Source organism: Epinephelus lanceolatus, chromosome 9 (assembly GCF_041903045.1).
Source record: "Epinephelus lanceolatus isolate andai-2023 chromosome 9, ASM4190304v1, whole genome shotgun sequence".
In the NCBI taxonomy this organism is placed as follows: Eukaryota; Metazoa; Chordata; class Actinopteri; order Perciformes; family Serranidae; genus Epinephelus; species Epinephelus lanceolatus.
Window position 1 is genome coordinate 13,847,674 of NC_135742.1, and position 21,028 is coordinate 13,868,701.

The following is a 21,028-nucleotide window of genomic DNA, read 5'->3' on the forward strand; positions in this document are numbered from 1 at the left end:
CTGTCATCAGTTACATTTAGTTACAGGGTAACTAGAGGGTATGCCGCTGTAATCTAAGGCTCTTTAAGTTCCCCTTATAGCTTGGAGAAAGAAAGGAAGGACAGAGGAGAGAGAGAGGGGATGACATGCAGCTGAAGTCCATGCTGGATTTAAATCAGGACTCAGCTTTAATGTATTGTGTGCATGCTCTACCAGGTGCTTTCTGTATAAAGAAACTAATCTCTCAGGGTGTTCAGGTGGGATTTTGGCCCATTCTTCCACACAGACTTTCTTCTTGTTATCTAAGAGCTTGTTTGAAGTTTGCTACACAACCTTATGAGGAGCCTGTAGATCAGTGGAAGAATGTAATGTGGTCAGAGAGACAAATCTCACCTCAACACTGTGAGAGGTTAGTTTCATTGTTCAGGAAACATCTTGAAGCTGACATTGCAAACAAAGGTTTCTCCACAAAGTGTTAAATAGGTTTCAGTAAGTGTGTTAAATATTCTTTTGTTTTTGGTGTAGTTTTATTGTGTTATTACCAATGTCTCGTCTAAATTTCATGTGAATAGATATATTGGAAACAAGTTTGTGTAGTAATTATTTCTCCCACTGTAGCACCCTAATGGTTTTGAGACATAGATGTGTGTTACTCTGTCATCACAAAGGTGTCTTATTCCGTTTGTTCTCTGTCCCTCCAGAGCTCCCACAGCAACATGCCTCTATGGAGGAGGAGGAGGAGGAGGAGGCTCTTGCTGACCAGCAGCTCTGTATTCAAGATGGGAACTCCAGTCTGGACCAAGAGGACCCAGAGCTTTCACAGATTAAAGACGAAGAGGATGACCTCTGCGCCAATCAGGAGGAAGAGCCACTTGTGCTGAATCACGAGACTGATACCTTTATGATGACTCCCAATTATGAGGACAGTGACAACAGTGACGATCAGTCACCGTACTTAGATATCGATGAAGCTCAAAGTGTGGGGGAGGAAAACCATTTAAGCTACATTTCAGTTATAAGCTCTGTGGGATCCGAACCAAACAGTGACTACCAGCTCCTCTCGCACAGCTCTCGTGTAGCTGAGAGCCAGTATTTGAGAGGAGGCAAGCACGGAGGCTCAGGATCCACTAGAAATACCGGGTTAGAACCACACAAGAGAGATCACAAAAGCAGAAGTCACAGTTACAGTATAGACAAACCTAAGTTGTCAGGGTTTCACTATAATGCTCACAAAGGTAAACAGTGTTTCACATGTGACACGTGTGGAAAAGAATTTAAGTGTAAGTCGTCACTGGAAAGACACCTGACCATCCACACAGGTGAGAAGCCGTATTGTTGCAAAATATGTGGGAAAGATTTCAGACTTAGCAGTGTCTTGAAAGTCCACATGAGAACCCACACAGGCGAGAAGCCGTACCTTTGCAAGATCTGCGGGAAACGATTCAGTCAGACATCAACACTAAACGTTCACAGAAGAATCCACACGGGTGAGAAGCCGTATTTTTGTAGAATATGCGGGAAAGATTTCAGACGTAACGATGATTTGATAGTGCACATGAGAACCCACACAGGTGAGAAGCCGTATTCTTGCAAAGTGTGTGGAAGGGATTTCGGACGCAAGAGTAACTTGTTGGTCCACATGAGACGAGCCCATGCTAATGAGAAGCACTTGGAAGACCTGTGGGAAACTATATATTGATATGTCTCATGTGGCAAAGCATGCATACACACGAGTAGCCTTGTATTTGCAAAATATGCGGGAAACTATTCAGTTCTAGTGGTTCATGTAAACAAAAAAACATAATTGCAGCACTTGTGGGAAAAGTTTTACTCAAATCACACTCGTGAAAAAACACCTGGGATCAATATACAGAGGAGAAAATATCAAGCGGAAGCTTTTGTGGATACGAGTTCACCAACCGAATGAAATCCACATTTACAGTAGCTACAGTTCTCTTACTGAATGTACAATATTAAAGTAAGGATGATATGTCGATATGTTAATGTAAAGTTTTCCTTTGTATGACTCTGTATTACTTATTATTTTGTTTGCAATATTATGTCTAAAGCAATCATAATCTCCCAAATCAAGGACAAATGTGAGTTTACAGTGAGTTCACTGCAGTGGATGTTAAAATAATGGTGTGATCATGATGGATGTTGGTTGTGCCAAATGTTGATTTCTGAAGTTTCTCAATCACTTTAATTTAATATGTTTAATAAGTACTTAAGAACCATGTGTTCTATATGTGGATCTGTATGAAGCCTCCTGCACATCTTTATCTGAAGTGGATTTTACATTTAAGAGTGACTGACCATTGTTGTTTTTATGATATGTAAGAAGTCCAATAAATACAAACATGCCTTCTTCTCTTTGCTATTTTCATGCATTATCTGACGTTTGTGTGTGACCAAGTTCTGTCTCATCTTTGCCATTTTTGTTTGATGATTGATGAGTGATTAACTGATTATGAAAATAGCGCCGGTTAATGCCAGTTAATATCAGAGACTAAAAGTGCAATAATTATAAACGGAATAAACCCTCTCTTACATACACTTTCACATCTTAGCAGTTCTGCCTACTCTTTTTATATATATAACTTAAAGTTTAATTCTAAAAGCCTAACCAGGGACAGGGGTTGCAAATTAGTCATGGGTAGAAACCTGTATCTACTTTGTATTTTACATATGAAGCAATGTCTCATGCATTTGTCCTTGTCGTATAAACAAGTAAATACATAAATTTAGCAGTGTAACATCCAGCAAATTTAAAAAATTGAATTTAACGAGTTCTGATGAATTGTAAAAAATTGCTTGATTTATATAAACAGTGAAATGAAAACATCATCTAAACACTGTGTACTTGTACTTGAGCACTGCTAATGTATAGCTTTATATCAGCAATACTCAAATATATGTCCTAGTGGTCCACTTGCAAAATTTCTACAGTGTCAAGAAGGTTGGATTAAGCAGCTGATATTTAAATTGAGTCAGGTTCCATGAAATCTTATAAAGGGTCTGGATTAAATTGCATTTGGGTCCAGATTTGGATTAGAGTCCTTGTATGTGGGCAATATATAAACACATAGTAAGAATGAATAAACTGGGGAAAAGTGCTACGTGGAAAGTTGAAATTAGGGTGCATTGCAAAACCAGACCATCTGGGATTTTTTTTTCTGACTCAAAAGAAAACAAAACCATCATTATAGAAAAATACATCTTGCAAATGTGTTGCAATGCTATGGTACATTTATGGGAAAAATATGCCTTGGATGTTTCATCTCACCAATTTGAAATAAGTGTGTCTTTATTACTAATTTTTTTAAATATACTTTATTAATCTCCCCACCTTGGTCAGGCACCCTGGGTGGTTATGGGGTGGGGTGGGGGGGGTGACTTGCACAAGGGCACTTGGGCAGTGCCCAGGAGGTGAACTTGCTCCTCTCCAGCCACCAGGCCACGTTTCATATTTCGTCAGATCCGGGACTTGAACAGGTGACCCCCCGGTTCCCAACTTAAATCCCTATGGACTGAGTTAATGCCTCTCCCAAAACTTGTCTGTCAGAAGTGGGATTCGAACCCACGCCTCCAGGGGAGACTGCGACCTGAACGCAGCGCCTTAGACCGCTCGGCCATCCTGACATCTTGCATAGTTTTCGGGAATTTGAAACTAAGAATTTAGAGCCCTACTGGCTCATAAACATTAATAAAGCTTTGTCAGAACTTCATCGTTTAATGTTCATTTGTTTCTAATATGGGATCATTATCTGACACGTAACAAACAAAGATGGCTGCCAATTAAAAGTAGTAGTTTAGATATGACTACCAAATGTCCTTGTTAAACGAAGCGAGTGAGATGTGCATTCTTAATCTTAAATTAAGCACAGATTTTTGATTAAAAGCCATCAGGTGGAAGCGGAAAGAAAAAGATCCTGCACGTCCACTGTCGGAGCTTAATAGTGTGACACCGGCGGAAGTAAACAATAGAACCGTTAGTAGCGTTAGCTGCATGCCCATAATGAATTAGCTGGAAGATGAGATTGTAGTCGCAGCGCCGGTAATTCTTTTGTTAGTTTGTTTTGTTTGTCATGCTGAAACAATGTCTTCTGTTGGGTATTTGAGAGAGTTTGTGAACGAGCGACTGGCTGTAGCTGCTGAGGAGATATTCGGAGTTTTTGAGAAAACTGTCGTCGAGTACGAGGAAGAGATTGAGCGTCTGCGCAGACTGTTGGATATCGCCTGGAAACCTGAAATAAAGCTACACAGGATAGGTGCGGAAAACCTCAATAGTCCTTAAAAATGAACAGGAGTTTGACTCGTATAGGATCATAATGGTTTAAAGACATGCTTGTATTTTCCTGCTCACATCACTGCAGCATCATTTTCCCTTTGTTGTCTGTCCCTCCAGAGCTCCCACATGTCTGTAAGGGAGAGGAGGTTCTCACTGACCAACAGCTCTGTATCCAGGAGAGTCTGGACCAAGAGGACCCAGAGCCTCCACAGATTAAAGAGGAAGAGGAAGAGGAGGAACTCTGCACCAGTCAGGAGGGAGAGCAGCTTGAACTGAAGGAGGAGGCTGATACCTTTATGTTGACTCCAATATATGAGGAAAGTGACCACAGTGAAGATCAGACTCTGTATTTGAATCCTGATACAACTCTGGAGCAAGAGTCTGTAATCGACATACCAGAGGCACACAGTGGCCACCAGCTCCTCTCTCACAGCTCTCATGTAGCTGAGGGCCAGGATCAGACAGGAGACAAGTATGGAGACTCAGAATCGAGTAGAGATGCAGAGGCCGAACCTAAAAAAAGACATTACAAAAGCAGAAGTCACAGTGACAGCGTTAACAGCCTTAATTTGTCAGAGCTTCACCGTAAAACTCAGGCAGACAAAAGGCCTTTCAAATGTGACACATGTGGGAAAGATTTTAAGTCTGAGTCAAAACTGAGTATACACTTGAGCATCCACACAGGTGAGAAACCTTACCTTTGCAAGACCTGCGGGAAAAGATTTGGTTACATGTCCGTACTGAAAACTCATTTACTCATCCACGCAGATAAAAAGCCGTATTTGTGCAAAGCATGTGGGAAAGGTTTCAGAATTAGCAGTGCCCTGAAACTCCACATGAGAATGCACACAGGTGAGAAGCCGTACCTTTGCAAGACATGCGGGAAAAGCTTCTGCGCCATGCAAGTGTTGAAAAGGCATTTGACAATCCACACAGACGAGAAGCCGTATACTTGCAAAACATGTGGGAGAGCTTTCAGGCAGAGCAGTGACTTAAAAGGCCACATGAGGATCCACACAGGCGACAAACCGTACCTTTGCAAGACCTGTGGGAAAACATTCTGTGACATCTCAGCGTGGAAAAGGCACATGAGGGCCCACACGGGCGAGAAACCGTACATCTGCAAGACCTGCGGGAAGAGATTTGGTTATATGTCAGTACTGAAAACCCATATGAGAATCCACACAGGTGAGAAGCCATTTTCATGCATCACCTGTGAGAAAAAATTCAGTCGGAGGCCAGACTTGAAAAAGCACATGAGGATCCACACAGGTGAGAAACCATATGTTTGCACAACATGTGGGAAAGCCTTCAGACTTAGTGGTGACCTGACAGTCCACATTAGAAGAGCCCACACTGGTGAGAAACCGTATCTTTGCAAGATCTGCGGAAAAAGATTCTTTGATGTGTCTTACTTAGCAAAGCATATGAGAATGCATATAGACAAGTAGCCTTAAAAATATGTGTGACAGAAGTACACGGTCAAAACCCACAAGGACTCGAAGACGTGAGGAGCCACATAAGTGCAGCACGTGTTTGATTTTACTCAAAACACTTGAGGATCAGTTTACACGGGAGAAACCATAGAGCTGAAACTCTTCTGGAGAAGTATTCTCTAACTGATTTAAATACACTTTTGCAGTAGCTACATCTCTAAATGAATGTAAATATTTTCACTTAAGATGAGATCGTTAAATCTTAATGTAAAGTTTTACTTTATTTGACTGTTTTAGTGCTGTCCTGAGAGGTGAAGCATCCTCAAGAAACCCGAGCAAATCCAGTTGCCTACCACGTAGCACTTAAAACTGTATTACTTACATTTCCGTCAGCAAACAGTATTTCTTTGAAACCATTTCAATCAAAAAAATGTATTAAAAAAAGCACATCAAGTTCAATGTAATTAAAATAATGCTGTGATCTTTACAGTTTTACCAAATTCACAAAGCATCTCTGAATCACTTTTAGTTTACAGTTTAACAAGAATTTGTACCTCAAGTGATAAAAGTTTGAAAGCCTCCGGCACATTCTGCCAGGTTTAACATTTGAGAGTGACTGACATCAGTGTTATATGTTACCTTTTTTTTTATTAAAAAAAAAGGATATTAAATGTACTGTAAATGTGCCTGTTTGCTGTTTATATGCACTACCACTGTTATATGTCAGACAAAACAGTTTTTACATTTCTGCTTGATAAGTTAATTAAAAGATTAATGGATTATCAAAATGGTTGCTTTTTACTTTCTAAAATTAGCAGTGTAGCATCCTGTGCATTTAACAAAGATTAAAGGAAGATTATACAACACTGTGTACTTATAATTGAATACCGCTAAAATGCAGCTATACAGTATTTTAGCTGTACTCAGATAAGAATATTATTTTGGAAAATCTCCAAACTGATACAGGAAGAATGCTTGATTTTCAGTATTGGTGTAGTCACAGATGCCCCAGACTTAAATATATAAATCAATGGCAGGAATCGTGGAGTAATGTCTCTTTATAGCACCTAAAGTTTTAGGAATTGTATCCGTTTTATGTAAGAAATGTGGCACTTTTATTTTGGAAAATGAAATCTAAATGATACAGTAAAAATGTTTGATTTTCAGTATGTATGAGACGTCCTGAACTCAAATAGATCAGTCATTGTAAGCAATTGCGGAGTATTCTTTTTATAGCACCTGGAGTTTTGAGTTTCAAGGTAGATATGTGGGACTCTTACTTTGGAAAATATATCAGTCATTTTCAGATTTTTTCAGCATTTTAGTTAGTGTTTTTTTTAGCATGTTAGGTATTAATGATTTTAGCTATTTCAAGGTACAAATATTAGACTTTTACTTTGGAATATCTCCAATTTAATACAGTAAAAGTGCTTCATGTGCTGTATGTAGTTGCAGATGTCCTCAACTCAAATGTAGGCTCTCACTGTCAGGATTTTCTTTGTCCAGCAACCCAAAAATCAAAGAATAAAGACACTTCCCCTCACAATTTAGTGTTTTTTTTCTTTTTTAATTCATAAGGAGCACAATCAGCATGTTTAATACTTGTTGTGAATATAATCAAGAGAACCTCTGCACCAGTCAGGAGGGAGAGCAGATTAAACTGAAGCAGTAGACTGCCTACCTACAATACCCCAACAAAAGGGGAAAAGGGGATTGGCCAGATTGGTCAGGTTTAGGCAGTGATGTTGTGAACTCACCTCTTTTTCTGGCTGTTTACTTCCTCTTTTGTAATAACTCATCTATCTCACCTCATCAACTACCACTTTACATCTGGGTTTATGCATGAGGAGCGAGATTCAGACTAGAGTAGGCCGGGTCATACCATGCCTTGTCGCCTCCAGGACAGTAGGTGGCAGTGTGAGCTCGCTTTGAATGACAGATGTTGTTATCACGTAACGACTGATACGGAAGTAAACTGGGAACGCACGTCGGAGTTGTATGAAGTTTTAGCGGAGGAAAACGTGTTTTAAATTTCCTTCAGTAATGGCTTCAGTACAAAGTATGAGAGCGTTTGTGTGTGACAGACTCACCGCGGCTGCGCAGGAAATATTGGGAGCATTTGAGAAGAGGATAGAAAACTACGAGGTAGAAATCGCTCGTCAACGCAGACTTTTGGACGCCCTGTTGTCACCTGAGATAAAGTTACATCGGACAGGTAAGGAAAATATTTAAAAATATTCAATTTGTGTCAATCTGTGTTAACAGCTCAGAAGTATCTCTCAAATTACATCTTTATTTTTTGCTATGTGAAGCCCCACCTCACAGACAGACCAGTCAGACAGGTACAACGACAATGATCACGTGTTTTATTGAGAGAACAACTGATGCTGTGATGGGTTACTGTTGGGTGTCACATTTCACTCAGGAAGTTAGACCGTTGACGTTACTACGCTTTAATGTGGTTATTTTTTAACCACATACCCGAGCACGTGATGCCACATTATTTGCGGAAGTCGCATTCTCCAGGGAATAAGGCCATGCACAATAGTTAACCTTACAACTGCCTTTATCTGCAGCTGCAATGTGTCAACAAGAAGCCATGATGGACACTGCACTGACTCAAGCACTGTATTTTAATGCAGTTTCACATGTGCTTTACTAGAGTATGTATTTATGCTACTTATACTTTTACTCCACTGCAATGCAGAGGCTTGTAAAAGCTTATAGAAACTATATTATTTACTTGTTAAACTCTCTAGGATTGTAACTATGGCAAGTAAAATAACTGACAAGCCACAAAAACCGTTGACCCAACTGTTTACAAAAAAGGACAAGGAAGGAATAAAGGTGTATCTTGGCAGATACAGTAGCTCCCATCCTCTCTTTGGTCAGTTTGAGCTCTTGAGCCCCGGGAGGCGCTATAGAGTCTCTCTGGCACCTAAAAATTTATTTAAGAAGTCCTTAATGCCAAGTGCCATCAGTAGCCTTAACTCAACATAGTGAATGATCAGTTTTAAATCACAGACAGACAATGAGCTGATTGTAATGACTTTCTATGCTTGTCTTACTGATTATTTGTCTGCTTTTTACAATGTTGTCTTTTATGTTTGGTGAGCCAAAGACAAATTTCAACCCATGGTGGACAATAAAGATACGTATTTTATTCTATTATTCAACCACTGACACCAAGTTAACTGGTTTAATTCAGGCATTAAAGGTCGGTGTGTAAGATTCAGGGGGATTTAGTGGAATCTAGCGGTGAGGATTGCAGATTGCAACCAGCTGACACTTTTCATAGTTAAAATTACATCAGTGTTTATTGTTCAGGAGGTTTTTACTGGGAGGTGAATTATCCGCAGAGGTCCCTTTCTCTCCAAAACAAACGAGCATGGTGATAAAAATTGGTATAAACACTGAATAAAGCAGTTTTACTTTACAAATCAGTGTTTCCCCTACCCTGTGTGGCACATCGCACACACCCCGCTAACCTTACGCCTTCTACGTGTGCTCACCTCATTTCTGATCTAGACGTTCAGGAGGTTTTTACCATGAGCCGAATTATCTGCAGAGGTCTCTTCCTCTCCAAAAGAAACAGGCCTGGTGATTTAAACCACAAAAACACTGAATAAAGCAGTTTCATGGTACAAATCAATGTTTCTCCAATGCTATTCTGCATGTCGGACACAAGCTGCTAACCTAGCACCTGCTAACGTGTGCTCACCTTAGCTGATAACCAAAGATCAAGGTGTTCAGGAGGTTTATACCAGGAGCTGAATTATCCTCAAAAGTCTCTTCCTCTCCAAAACAAACCGACCTGGTTAATTTAACAATAAAAAACACTGAATGAAGCAGTTTCACTTAAAAAAAAAAAAAAATCTGTGTTTTTCCTGCGCTGCTTGTCACAGAGGGGCTGCTAACCACGCTGACCAACCCAAAAACATGAATGGCACTATTTTTAACCAGTGTTTGTTTGTCCTATCTGGGCTACTGTAGGAACATGGCAGTGCAACATGCCAATCTCAGTAATTGAGAACCTGCTCCCTATGTCAATATAAACGTCTCATTTTAAGGAAAACACAACAATTCTTATTATCACGTGATAAAGCAAACATACATTTTACATTATATATATTCCATTTTCTGCCAGTACATCCACCTAATTCCTACACACTGGTCCTTTAAGTTTCTTTTACATACTGATGAGGACTATTAATAGAGGCAAAGAGGAGCTACACTTTGTAAAGACTATGAATCTTTTACTACCACTAATAATTATTAAATATCTTCATTACTTATTGAATGAAAGCAGTAGGGCAACAATAATCATTTTGCCATTGATTATTCTGCCTACCACTTTTTTCCATTTTTCAGTAAATTGGTCTATAACATGTCAGACAATAGTGACATCTTCTGCTCATCTTTCTGACTATCAGACATTTTTACACAATGTTAACGCTTTGATTTTTTGTTTAACAACTTTTGTGGGGTGTGGAAGTTATTTCACCGCAAAAACGCCAAAGGGAGAGTGGGCAAAAAACAGGCATGCTTTAGAATATTTGCCTCATTACAAAAAACAGATATGACTATGACTATGACTAATATACATTAAGAGAACAATTAGTCAATTCAGCACAATTATTACAGCATCATCTGACCCAAATAACTGTGCACAATGAGGACTGTATATCATGATTACAGATTATGTATCTGCGGTACGATGAAGTACAGACACTGACATGTTATGCCTTAGACTTAAAATAGGATGCAAAAAATTATAACTTTAAAAAACCAAAGGTATAAACTGTGGTTATCAACGTGTTGCATTCTCAGTCCTTGGAAGGGGACTTCCTTAATTACAGCTATTAAATATGGGCTTGTATGTGTACACCATTTCATCATTGTCGTATTCCTGTGTCCTTCCGTTCAGGGCTCCCGCCAGATCCTCCCCCGATTAAAGAGGAACATGTGGAAATGTGCATCAGTCAGAAACGACAGCAGCTTCCACAGCAACAAGAGACTGAAGCTTCTAAGTTGACTCCAGCAGGTGAGGGAAGCGTTCACAGTGACCAGTCTCAACCTTTGGACACTGACCAGACTGTGAGTGCAGCGAGTAAAGATCCTCAATCCAGCAACTCAGACAAAGACGTATCACCTAAGTCTGAAAGGGAGAGTGCTGCAGTATCAGCATCAAGCACTGACCACCAACCTGCTTCTCAAAACTCGTGTGTTACATCTGAGAGCCAAGATCAGTTAACTTGTAACCGTGGAGGTACAACACCAGCTAGACTTCTAGAGTCAACACCAAATGAGAAAAGCAATGACGAGGACGCGACATCAGCCACAGTTACTGAGCAAACGTCCGATAAGAGAAGCAATGATGGGGACACATCAGCTACAAGTACTGGGGAGGAATCAAGTAAGACGTGTGCTGATGAGAACACAGTATCGACCAGTAATCCAGAGCAAACACAAAGTAAGAAACAGAACAATGAGAACTTAACATCAAGTGGAAATAGTGACCCTACGCTAACTGAGAAACAAAATCACGAGAACACGACGTCAATCAGAATCACTGAGACAACACCAGCAAACATTGGTGATGGGAGCACAAAATCAAACAGAGTTTCAGAGCCAACACCAAATAAGAAACCACATAGTGGAAAAACAACATCAGCTGCAAGTACCGAGCCAACACCACATGGGAAAGGTAACAGTGAGAACACAATGCCAAATGAGAAACCAACACCTAATAAGAAAAGCAAAGATGGGAGACCAACCTCACCTGGAAGTGTTGAGCCAACACCAAATAAATGCTACGATGAGACCCCAACATCAGCTCCAGGCGCAGAGGTGACACCAAATGAGAAATGTAATGATGACGAACCAACATCAAAAGTAAATAGTGACCCAACACCAAATAAGAAAAGCAAAGATGGGAGACCATCCTCACCTGTAAGTGCTGAGCCAACACCAAATACAGAATGTACCAATGAGAAGACAATATCAACTACAAGTGCGGAAACAGCGCCACATAAGCAATGTAACAACAAGGACACATCAAATGCAGATGCTGAGCCAACATCAAATAAGAAACGTAGCGATGGCAATAAAACATCAACCAAAAGTACTGAGCTGAAGGAGAATAAGAAACATCATGGTGACGGCACGACATCAACTAAAAGTACAGAACCAACACCAAATGAAAAATGTAATGATGATCAACCAACATCAACAGGAAATAGTGAGCCAACACCAAACGAGAGAAACAGAGATCGGGGACCAACCTCTCCTGGAAGCGTTCAGACAACAGCAAGTAAGAAATCGGCCAATGAGAAGACAGCGTCAGCTAAAACTGCTGATCCAACAGCAAATAGGAAACCCAGCGATGGGAAAGCAACATCGTCTTCAAGTACGAAACCAGCATCAACTAAGAAACACAGTGCTGGGAAAACAACTTCTGCTGGGAGTATCGAGCCAACGCCAAATAAGAATAGCACCAGTGAGGAGACAACATCAGCTAAACAGAAACCCAACGATGGGAAAATAACATCTACTACAAGCACTAAGCCAGCACCAAATAAGAAACAAATTGATGAGCATGCAACATCAAGCAGAAGCAATGTGTTGACACCAAATAAAAAAGCTAATAATAAGGATACATCTGCTAGAAGCAAGGAGTCAACATCACGGAAGAGTCAAAATGACGAGAGCACAACATCCCCTACAAGCACTGAACCAACACCAAATAGGAATTCTGACAGTGAGAAGACAGCATCCTCTAAAAGCAATAAGCCAAAACCAAATAAGAAAGTTAACGATGAGAAAGTAACATCAACCACAAGTACTAAGCCGACACCAAATAAGAAACGTAAGGAGGGGAGCACAAAGTCAAATGAAAGCACTGACCCAACACCAAGAAAGAGACGCAAGGATGACAGGACATCATCAACCAGAAGTTCAGAGGAAACACAGCACGAGAAGCGTCACGATGAGGGCACATCATCAAATGAAACACCAAATAAAAAACATGGGAACAAATCAGGCGGTAGCACCAAGGACGATGATAACCCTTACAAGTGTGACAGGTGCGGCAAAGTGATGAGTAATTTCAAAAACTACAAATTTCATATGAAATCCCACACAGTTGAGAAGACTTTCGAATGTGACACTTGTGGTAAAATGTTCAGAGAGAGTTGGGATTTAAATAAACATCTAGTAATTCACTCTGTTGAGAAGCCTTTCAAATGCAAGGTCTGCGGAAACGGTTTCAACCGGCGTTATAACCTCGACCTGCATGTCCGCGTTCACACCGGGGAAAAGCCGTTCAAATGCGACACCTGTGACAAAAGCTTCAGCTCGCTCGTGAATATGAAGAAGCACATGAGAATCCACACAGGCGAGAAGCCATACAGCTGCGGCGAGTGCGGGAAGGAGTTTGCGGACTCCTCGTCGTTCAAAAATCATCAGCGGGTGCATTCGGGGGAAAAGCCCTTTAAGTGCTCCCAGTGCAAGAGGAAATTTGCCACCAGGACGACTTTGACAAGGCACATCATAACACACACGGGTGAAAAGCCATACAAGTGCGATGTGTGTGACAAGGTGTTTGGTCATAGAACAGAACTGAAAGCACACATGAGGTTACATACCGGGGAGAAGCCTTACGAATGCAGTACGTGTGGAGAAAAGTTCTCCACATGGAACAAACTCCACAAGCACAAGAAAGTACACACGAGTGATACAGAAAGCTCCACTGCTTAAAAGACTGTCTGTGTTTGGTACACCAGACCTATGATATAATGAAATGAATTGCACTTATGTCGAATTGCTACTGGTATTTTGAGTTGTCATTGTATTTTAAGGAGTGCTCCACTGATTTAACAAGGCACTCCTGTAACATTGACTACATTTACATGCATGGAACATTATGGTTTTTGCCCTTACTCTTAACGTGCCCTAACGTGTAGTTCATCATATCGAAGTATGGAAAAATTGATTGCTCAAAGTTTTCCATTGATAGTGGAGTGGTTCGACAGTGCGAACGCAGCCTCCGTCATTCCCTCAGCCATCGTCTTGAAAAGGTCGGCATTGTGATATTTGCACATATCCAAAAACCTGCTGATATCCAAGTCTTTTAAAATGTTTAAAAGCAGATGTTTTTCTTCTCCCAACCAAAAATGTGGGCTTTTCTTTTGGGCATGCATCTCTACCCCACAGCCTTGCAAACTGCTGGTTAGCTGGTTAGTCTACAAAGCTTGTATGACAATGCACAGAGCCAACTGTGTCCAGGAATGCTCCTTAAATCAGAATAATACCAGCACGTTTCTTAATCGAAAAAACCAGTCGGAAAAAGGCCTTATTCAAACTAATGCTGTTTGTTTGCTGTTTCCATATTAAAGACAGAATATTGTCACTTTCATAATGATAGTAGAATATTAGTGTGCCTGTGAATGTAGTCACTGTTGGACTCATGGATTGATGGTTAAAAATTGTACAAATTGATGCATCAGAATCAGAAATATTGTCTTTTTATTTCATGCATTCTTCCTTGTCAAAATCTGGTGCCTACATTACCCACAATGCAACACGGTCATAGCACTTAGGTCAATCATTTTGGTGTCCTTTTAGCAGCAAATAATGTAGCCTGGAACTGCTAGCCTCAGTCAGAAATGAGGATTGGGCTACAGATGTTTGGTAAGCTCACGTCTTGCTAACTCCACACTTCCTGATTATGTTTCATTCATGTTTTTAGTAGTATTCAATTCCAACTAACGCTGAGACAATTTATCAAACTTCATGCAGCTCCCTCGTGAGCCACATAAGGCTTTAGCACTCCTCCTGGATTCAGTTGTTATTGGAGGTTTGTACTGTTCTTTACTTCAGGGACCTTCACCTGAAAAGATTTTGGTTGTTAGATACAATTAAGATTACAATTCTATGGTTGACTTGCCTGATGACAGACAGACTTGTAAATTGTAAATCATTAAACCGTGTTTCCAGGCAACTAGAAATGGGTGGAGTGGATGCATTCAAAGGTCTGGACCCACGCAAAAAGTTGTCAACAACCGTTGAAGGGATAACTGCACAGGAAGTGAAACTGATGATCAGAATAGTCACTCTTATAACTTATTATGACTTATGACTTACACACACTCCCTCAAGGAGCCCTTGGTGTCACTGGGCCCCTACTTGAGAACCACTGGTCTAAACCATGTACATGTACATTATGTCCCATGACCTGTTTTCAGACTTTGTACAGTTGATGTTCTTTTTTTTCTTTTCTTAGTTTTTACTTCATGGTATTGATTGTACATAAAATCATAATGCCAGTTCAATCCGTTAGCCAGCTCGTGTCAGACTTTGCTGAGAGTTTGTTGCTTCAGGTACTAGAGAGGTGATGAAAATACAATCCAGGAAGGATGATCTATGAGATTAAAGTCTTATCAGATGCTAAAATACTGCAAAGAGAGGTATCACAGAAACAATTACTTTATCAATAATCACGACATAAACAGTGGGCATGTACTGTTTTTACTACAAAGTATTGACCTGGAATGATCTTAAAAGTATTTGACTTACAAATGCAGCTTTTTGCTGGACAATCAACTCGTGTCTTAACCCAGAGCAGCGCTCCCTATTTTGTCTTCAAACCTTTGTTCTGTTTTGAGTTATTTTATTGAAACTAATGAGAAAGCTGCCTTTTGCACACAGTGCCAGTATCTGTCTTAATATGGTCTACTCACTGGTTTTGGGCCTCGTGATGGTGACTCAAAATAACTTTGAGATGCTTTAATTGAAGCAATTTTGTAAGCTGTTTTTGATAAATGTTTTTAGTGTATTTACCAAAAGTAGGAATGGTGGGAATCTCATGATCTTCCTGCCTCTCCCTAGAAGAATCTGTTGCCTGTCTCCAGAGGCAGTCTTGGATCTCGATTTCTGAGGATTGTTACACAGAGAATTTGTCAAACATCTGTAAATATCTAAACACTGGGATTTAGATGTTCATGTGCATCAAGATACTGAGAAGGACTCTTTCGGAGCAGACACACGGGCTGCCAACCTGAGAAGTCCTCCAGAGCTGAATCTTGGCCTTACATGACAGTTAAAGCACAAAAATGGTTGACATAATTAAAATCTGTTAAAACCAATTTGTCATTGTTTTAATCAGAGTTTATATTTTTGATTGTACTGAGCAAATGAGGGAGAGATTGCCTCTTTGTTGTCTTAATGCCTTAACCTCTATGTAATGAGCACAATTGTTATGTAAAACAGACAAAGTGAATGTATTGTTGATGTTTTACTTCATCACTTTAATAAAGTCATATCACTCTTTTTCCTAAAATGATGTCCTTGTAATATTGATGCTTGCAGTTGACATTTTGTGCAGCTGTTTGGCAGACACCAACTCCAACTCATATGTTGCAATAGCCTATAAACCTGCTTGTCGTGAAGTCATCTCTATAGTGAGGCACTTGTTACGGATCCGGATTGGGTAACTAAGACTTGCCGTCTCTCAGTTTTGGAAGGTTGTCTCTGATGAGTAGATTGATAAGCAAGAAATAACGCTGGCAGGAAATGAGTGGTTTCTGCTCAGATAAGCGTTGCACTAAAGACAGTTTGAGTGAGTTACAGCCAAATGAGTGAAGTTGTTATTCAGTGAAAATGTCTGCAGTTGAGAATTTGAGGGAGTTAATCAAAGAGCGACTGAATGTTGCTGTGGAGGAGATACTGGGAGTGTGTGAGCAGACTATTGTTGTGTACGAGGAGAGGGTCGTGCGTCAGCGCAGACTGCTGGATTTCCTCTTGAAGCCTCAGATAAGGCTGCACAGGACAGGTCAGTACGATTAATTTGCTACGTTGACATTATTCTAACTTGTAGGGTTGTGTGTATTTAAAAATTCAGATGCTGTTGCGGGTTCATCCTGCTATTTGTCTACTGTCTATATAAATAAGTTACTTGTGTGTGCATGTAGCCCTGCCAGGTAATTAACAATCTCAATGAATGTGCTTTAAAGCTGTTTAAGTCATTTTAATTGTCAATTAAACAAGTTCAAATAGTGGTGGAAGAAGTAGGTCTGCTCATATCTTTGGGTAAAAGTAGTGATACTTTGTAAAAATGGCAAATAAAAGTCCTACATTCAAGATCTTACTTGAGTAAAAGTGCAACAGTATACAGCAAAATGTATTTGTTGGGCATGTGGCTTTCAGAGAGTTGGAATATTATCCTATTATGTTTTTAGAATATTATTATCAAATGTTACAGCTGGTGAAGGTGGAGCATTGTTTAACTGCTTTTATATACTGTCGGACAGTATCATATTTAGTAAATTGCTCATATCTGTTGTTTGTAAAATCTTGATCTGAAAAGTAGAACTTTTGTAAAGTTGGAAAAGATCACTGGTGTTCCTTTCAATAACCTACAGTATCTGTATGAAGAGAGGGTCACCTCTAAAGCTTGGTCTATTGTGTCATGTTGTTTCAGATACTTCCATCGGGGCGGAGGTTTTGCCTCTGACAGTATTGTGTAACAATTCTTAAGATATCAGAAAAACTCATCTCTGATGCAATATTCACTGAAACTGCACCTTTTGCAACTTCCTGCGGTTACCGTGTTCACTATTTGGTTTAATTGCACAGTTTATCAGTTGTTCTGTACTCTTATTTATAAGAGCTCTTCTTGTTGTGAGGTGACAATGCTAACCACTGCACACCATGCCGCCGTTATTGTTATGTTAACGTTAATTTATTTTGCAGTCTATTCTGAAATTCAGTTCATCAATATCAGGACATGTAACTTAGTGACTCAAATAAAATATTATTTAAATATTTTGTAATTCTACTTACCGTTATGATACAGTGGTGCTGAGTTAGTGCAGGGCAGCGACTGTTTTTGATACCGAAGAATGACTATTGCTTTTTACATAATAGCAAAATGCACCTTCATGATCCACGCTGCACGGAAAAGCTGTCTTTATTGTTTTAAATTTAACTTCTTTTTTTCATTGTCATAAGGGAAAGCTGGAATAAAGTAGCTTTAAATCTAGAATGAGAAATAAATTAATAACAGTTGGACTGCTGCCCCCTCGGGCAAAAGAAAACTTGTAATTCCACTATTTATGACCCCAGCCCAATCATTTCTGCTCAGTCCCTAAAGGGTGAATTAAAGTATTGCAAAGCTCCGACTGACTGACTAAATTGTTAAACTCACTGCAGACTATTGCTCCTTTTATACTGTCCCAATACTTAAATACTAAGTCATACATCAAAAGCTACATTATTGTACAATTCTTAATGAAGCTACATGGGGGAGGGGATATTAATATTCCATGTTTTGTTTCTTCAGAGCTCCCAGTGCCATTTGTCTGTAAGAAGGAGGAGAAGGAAGTTCTTCTTGACCAGCAGCCCTGTAACCACGAGGGGAACCCAGAGCATCCACGGATTAAAGAGGAACAAGAGGAAGTCTGCACCAGTCAGGAGGGAGAGCAACTTGTAGCGAAGCAGAGGAATGCAGCAGAGGGTGATCCCCTTGACAAAATCCGTATTGAATGTGTGAGATCTGAATCTGACACAACTAATTCTGCAATATCACAACCAAACAGCGACTTTGAGTATCAAGACCAAGATCGCAGGACACAAAACCATGGAAACGCAACACCAACCGCACCAAAACCAAAGAAGAATCGTAGTGCAGAAAACACATCAATTACAAATATTGAGCCCAAACCAAAGAGCTCTGGGAGCACATCATCAACTACGAGTGCCAAGCCAAAACCGAGGAAGAAGTCTGGGTACACAACATCAGCTGCAAATACTGTAAAACCAAAAAAGAAGTCTGAGAACACGGCATCAATTACAGATTCTGTGAAACCAAAAGAAAAATCTACAACATTCACTGCAAATACTGATCCAAAACCAAAGGATAAACACATCATTGAGAAAACATCATCTGCTACAAATTCTATGAAACCAAAAGAGAAATCTAGGGACGTAACATCTACGACGAATCCTGAGCCAAAACCAAAGAAAAACCATGCAAACACATCATCTATAAGCACTGAGACAAAACCAAAGAAGTCCGATAACACAACATCAACTACAAATGCTGCAGAACCTAAAGAGAATTATGGGAACACAACTACAAATACTACGCCAAAACCAAACAAGAAACGTAATGCAGAGAAGACATCATCAACTACAAATTCTGAGCCAAAACCAAACAAGAAAAATAAGGATGAAGATCCAAGATCAGTTACAAGTATTGATCCAAAGCCAAAGGATAAATGTAGCAATGGCCAAACACAAACATCACAAGAGAGATGCAATGGGATCACAACATCAGCTGGTACCAATGACAACAAATCTCACGCGTGTGTGGAATGCGGAAACACCTTCTCTTTATTGAAAAATTTAAAAGTTCACATGAGAATCCACACTGGCGAAAGGCCTTTTAAATGCAGCTACTGTGAGAGGACCTTCATCCAGAAATCTACCTTGAAGCGACACACAAAAACTCACACTGGAGAGAAGCCCTTCCAATGCGACTCCTGTGGGAAGACGTTTGCCCAGATGAGAGCGGTTACCAAACACATGAGAACTCACACAGGTGAGAAGCCTTACGTTTGTCAAACCTGTGGGAAAAAATTCAGCTGCGGTGCTAATCTGAAGAAGCACACGAGGGTTCACACCGGCGAGAAACCCTACATATGCAGCGAGTGCGGGAAGGACTTTGCAGATTCCTCTGCATTTAAAAATCACACTCGCGTGCACACAGGGGAGAAACCTTATAAATGCCCTCGATGCAAGAAAAGGTTCACGCTCAGCACAACTTTGACAAAGCACATAAGAACCCACACGGGTGAAAAGCCATACAAGTGTGACACTTGTGGAAACTGTTTTTCTCAAAGAACAGACTTGAAAATACACATCAGGATCCATACAGGGGAGAGACCATACAAATGCAGCGTCTGTGGAAAAGGCTTCGTAAACAGCACAAAGCGGAATAATCACATGATTGTTCACAGGGATGTAGCATCCAGCAGCAGCATTTCTAAGATGTAACTGTGCCAACATGAAAAAGTTTATTTAAAGTTTGGAAAAAGTTTTCTCTGTGTGGTCTTGTTTCTAAGCATGACCGCATCTGAACCACACAAGTCTGATAAAGACACTCAAGCAATGACTGGGAAGTGATGACATTGCATCCTTTGTGGAAATGTAAATACCAACTCTGAGACACATCTGTTGTTGGACCCAGAGTCAGCTGCTGACTTGGGTGTGGATAGATTACTGAGGGGGCCTACTGGGAACAGGACCAGAGACAAAGACATGAAAAAACAACCACAAAGAGACACAAAAAGACCATAAAGAGACACAAAATGACCACAAAGAGATGACAAATGACCACAAAGAGATGAAAAAGACCACAAAGAGACACATAATGACCACAAAGACTTGCAAAACAAAAACAAGGAGAAATAAAAAAAAACACAAAGAGACACAATATGGCGACAAGGAGACACAAAAAGACCACAAAGAGATGCAAAACAACCACAAAGAGACACAAAATGACCACAAAGAGACACAATATGATGACAAGGAGACACAAAAAGACCACAAAGAGATGAAAAACAACAACAAAGAGACACTAAATAATGACAAGGAGACACGAAGACCACAAAGACATTCAAGACAACCACAAAGACATGCAAGACGACCACAAAGAGACACAAAAGACCACAAAGACATGCAAGACGACCACAAAGAGACACAAAATACCACAAAGACATGCAAAACAACCACAAAGAGACACAAAATGACTACAAAGAGACAAAAAGACCACAAAAAGACAAAAAACCACAAAGACATGCAAAACAACCACAAAGAGAAATAAGACCACAAAAAGATGTACTGTATAATGATTACAAAGAGACACAAAACAAAAACTGGACATTCTACATGTGCACCTTAAATTTGCATGTAGGTGAGACGTAGGGTGGGGGATACTCTGTAGAAGTCTTGTAGGGGGCGCTATTAAGCCCTTTTTTTATGCTGTAGCCCAACACCCATAAAATATTACAATTTTTCAGCAGTGCTGGTATTTCTGAAAAGTTTCATGAGTTTTCAAGCACCTTTAGCACCTCAAAAATGTGATTCATCTGAGAATGTAATAAGAATAATTCTGATCGTTGTACTCCTGTGTGGGAGGATTGGTGGGGCCTTTTAATCTGTGCCCAGGGGCCCAATGTCCTATAATCCACCCATGGTCTCAGATACACATTTCAAAAACTACCTGTCTCAACAGGTTATGATAAATGCTTCAATTGCTGAT

At 40.1% G+C, this 21,028-nt stretch overlaps 3 protein-coding genes and 1 non-coding gene across 4 annotated transcripts in view; 3 read left to right on the forward strand and 1 right to left on the reverse strand.

The window, feature by feature from the left end:
- Positions 1-2,342, forward strand: part of LOC117252460 (uncharacterized) — a 40,006-nt gene extending 37,664 nt beyond the window's left edge. Inside the window, exon 7 of the mRNA XM_033619362.2 lies at positions 681-2,342. Coding sequence (XP_033475253.2) covers positions 681-1,678 — 998 coding nt within the window. The 3' untranslated portion in view covers positions 1,679-2,342. The remainder of the gene's footprint in view (positions 1-680) is intronic.
- Positions 2,343-3,538: 1,196 nt separating this feature from the next.
- trnal-cag (transfer RNA leucine (anticodon CAG)) lies at positions 3,539-3,621 on the reverse strand. Its single transcript has one exon. It is a non-coding gene; the product is annotated as a tRNA-Leu (tRNA).
- A 154-nt stretch (positions 3,622-3,775) lies between these two features.
- On the forward strand, positions 3,776-20,581 carry LOC117252461 (uncharacterized). The gene is made up of 3 exons (XM_033619363.2): positions 3,776-4,250; positions 4,388-5,458; positions 18,047-20,581. The coding sequence occupies exons 1-3, from the start codon at positions 4,079-4,081 to the stop codon at positions 19,759-19,761; spliced, it is 2,958 nt and encodes a 985-aa protein (XP_033475254.2). The 5' UTR covers positions 3,776-4,078; the 3' UTR covers positions 19,762-20,581.
- LOC117252469 (uncharacterized) lies at positions 7,659-16,045 on the forward strand. The gene is made up of 2 exons (XM_033619373.2): positions 7,659-7,921; positions 10,634-16,045. Exons 1-2 carry the CDS (start codon positions 7,750-7,752, stop codon positions 13,462-13,464), a joined length of 3,003 nt encoding a protein of 1,000 aa, XP_033475264.2. The 5' UTR covers positions 7,659-7,749; the 3' UTR covers positions 13,465-16,045.
- Positions 20,582-21,028: the final 447 nt, after the last annotated feature.

What these genes read in the sequence shown, in the direction of transcription:
- LOC117252461 (XM_033619363.2), top strand. Translation starts at nt 4,079, where the DNA reads ATGTCTTCTGTTGGGTATTTGAGAGAGTTTGTGAACGAGCGACTGGCT. An exon ending in AATAAAGCTACACAGGATAG is followed by an intron (nt 4,251 to 4,387) that starts GTGCGGAAAACC and finishes CTGTCCCTCCAG; the next exon opens with AGCTCCCACATGTCTGTAAG. An exon ending in CCATATGAGAATCCACACAG is followed by an intron (nt 5,459 to 18,046) that starts GTGAGAAGCCAT and finishes TTGTTTCTTCAG; the next exon opens with AGCTCCCAGTGCCATTTGTC.
- LOC117252469 (XM_033619373.2), top strand. Translation starts at nt 7,750, where the DNA reads ATGGCTTCAGTACAAAGTATGAGAGCGTTTGTGTGTGACAGACTCACC. An exon ending in GATAAAGTTACATCGGACAG is followed by an intron (nt 7,922 to 10,633) that starts GTAAGGAAAATA and finishes CCTTCCGTTCAG; the next exon opens with GGCTCCCGCCAGATCCTCCC.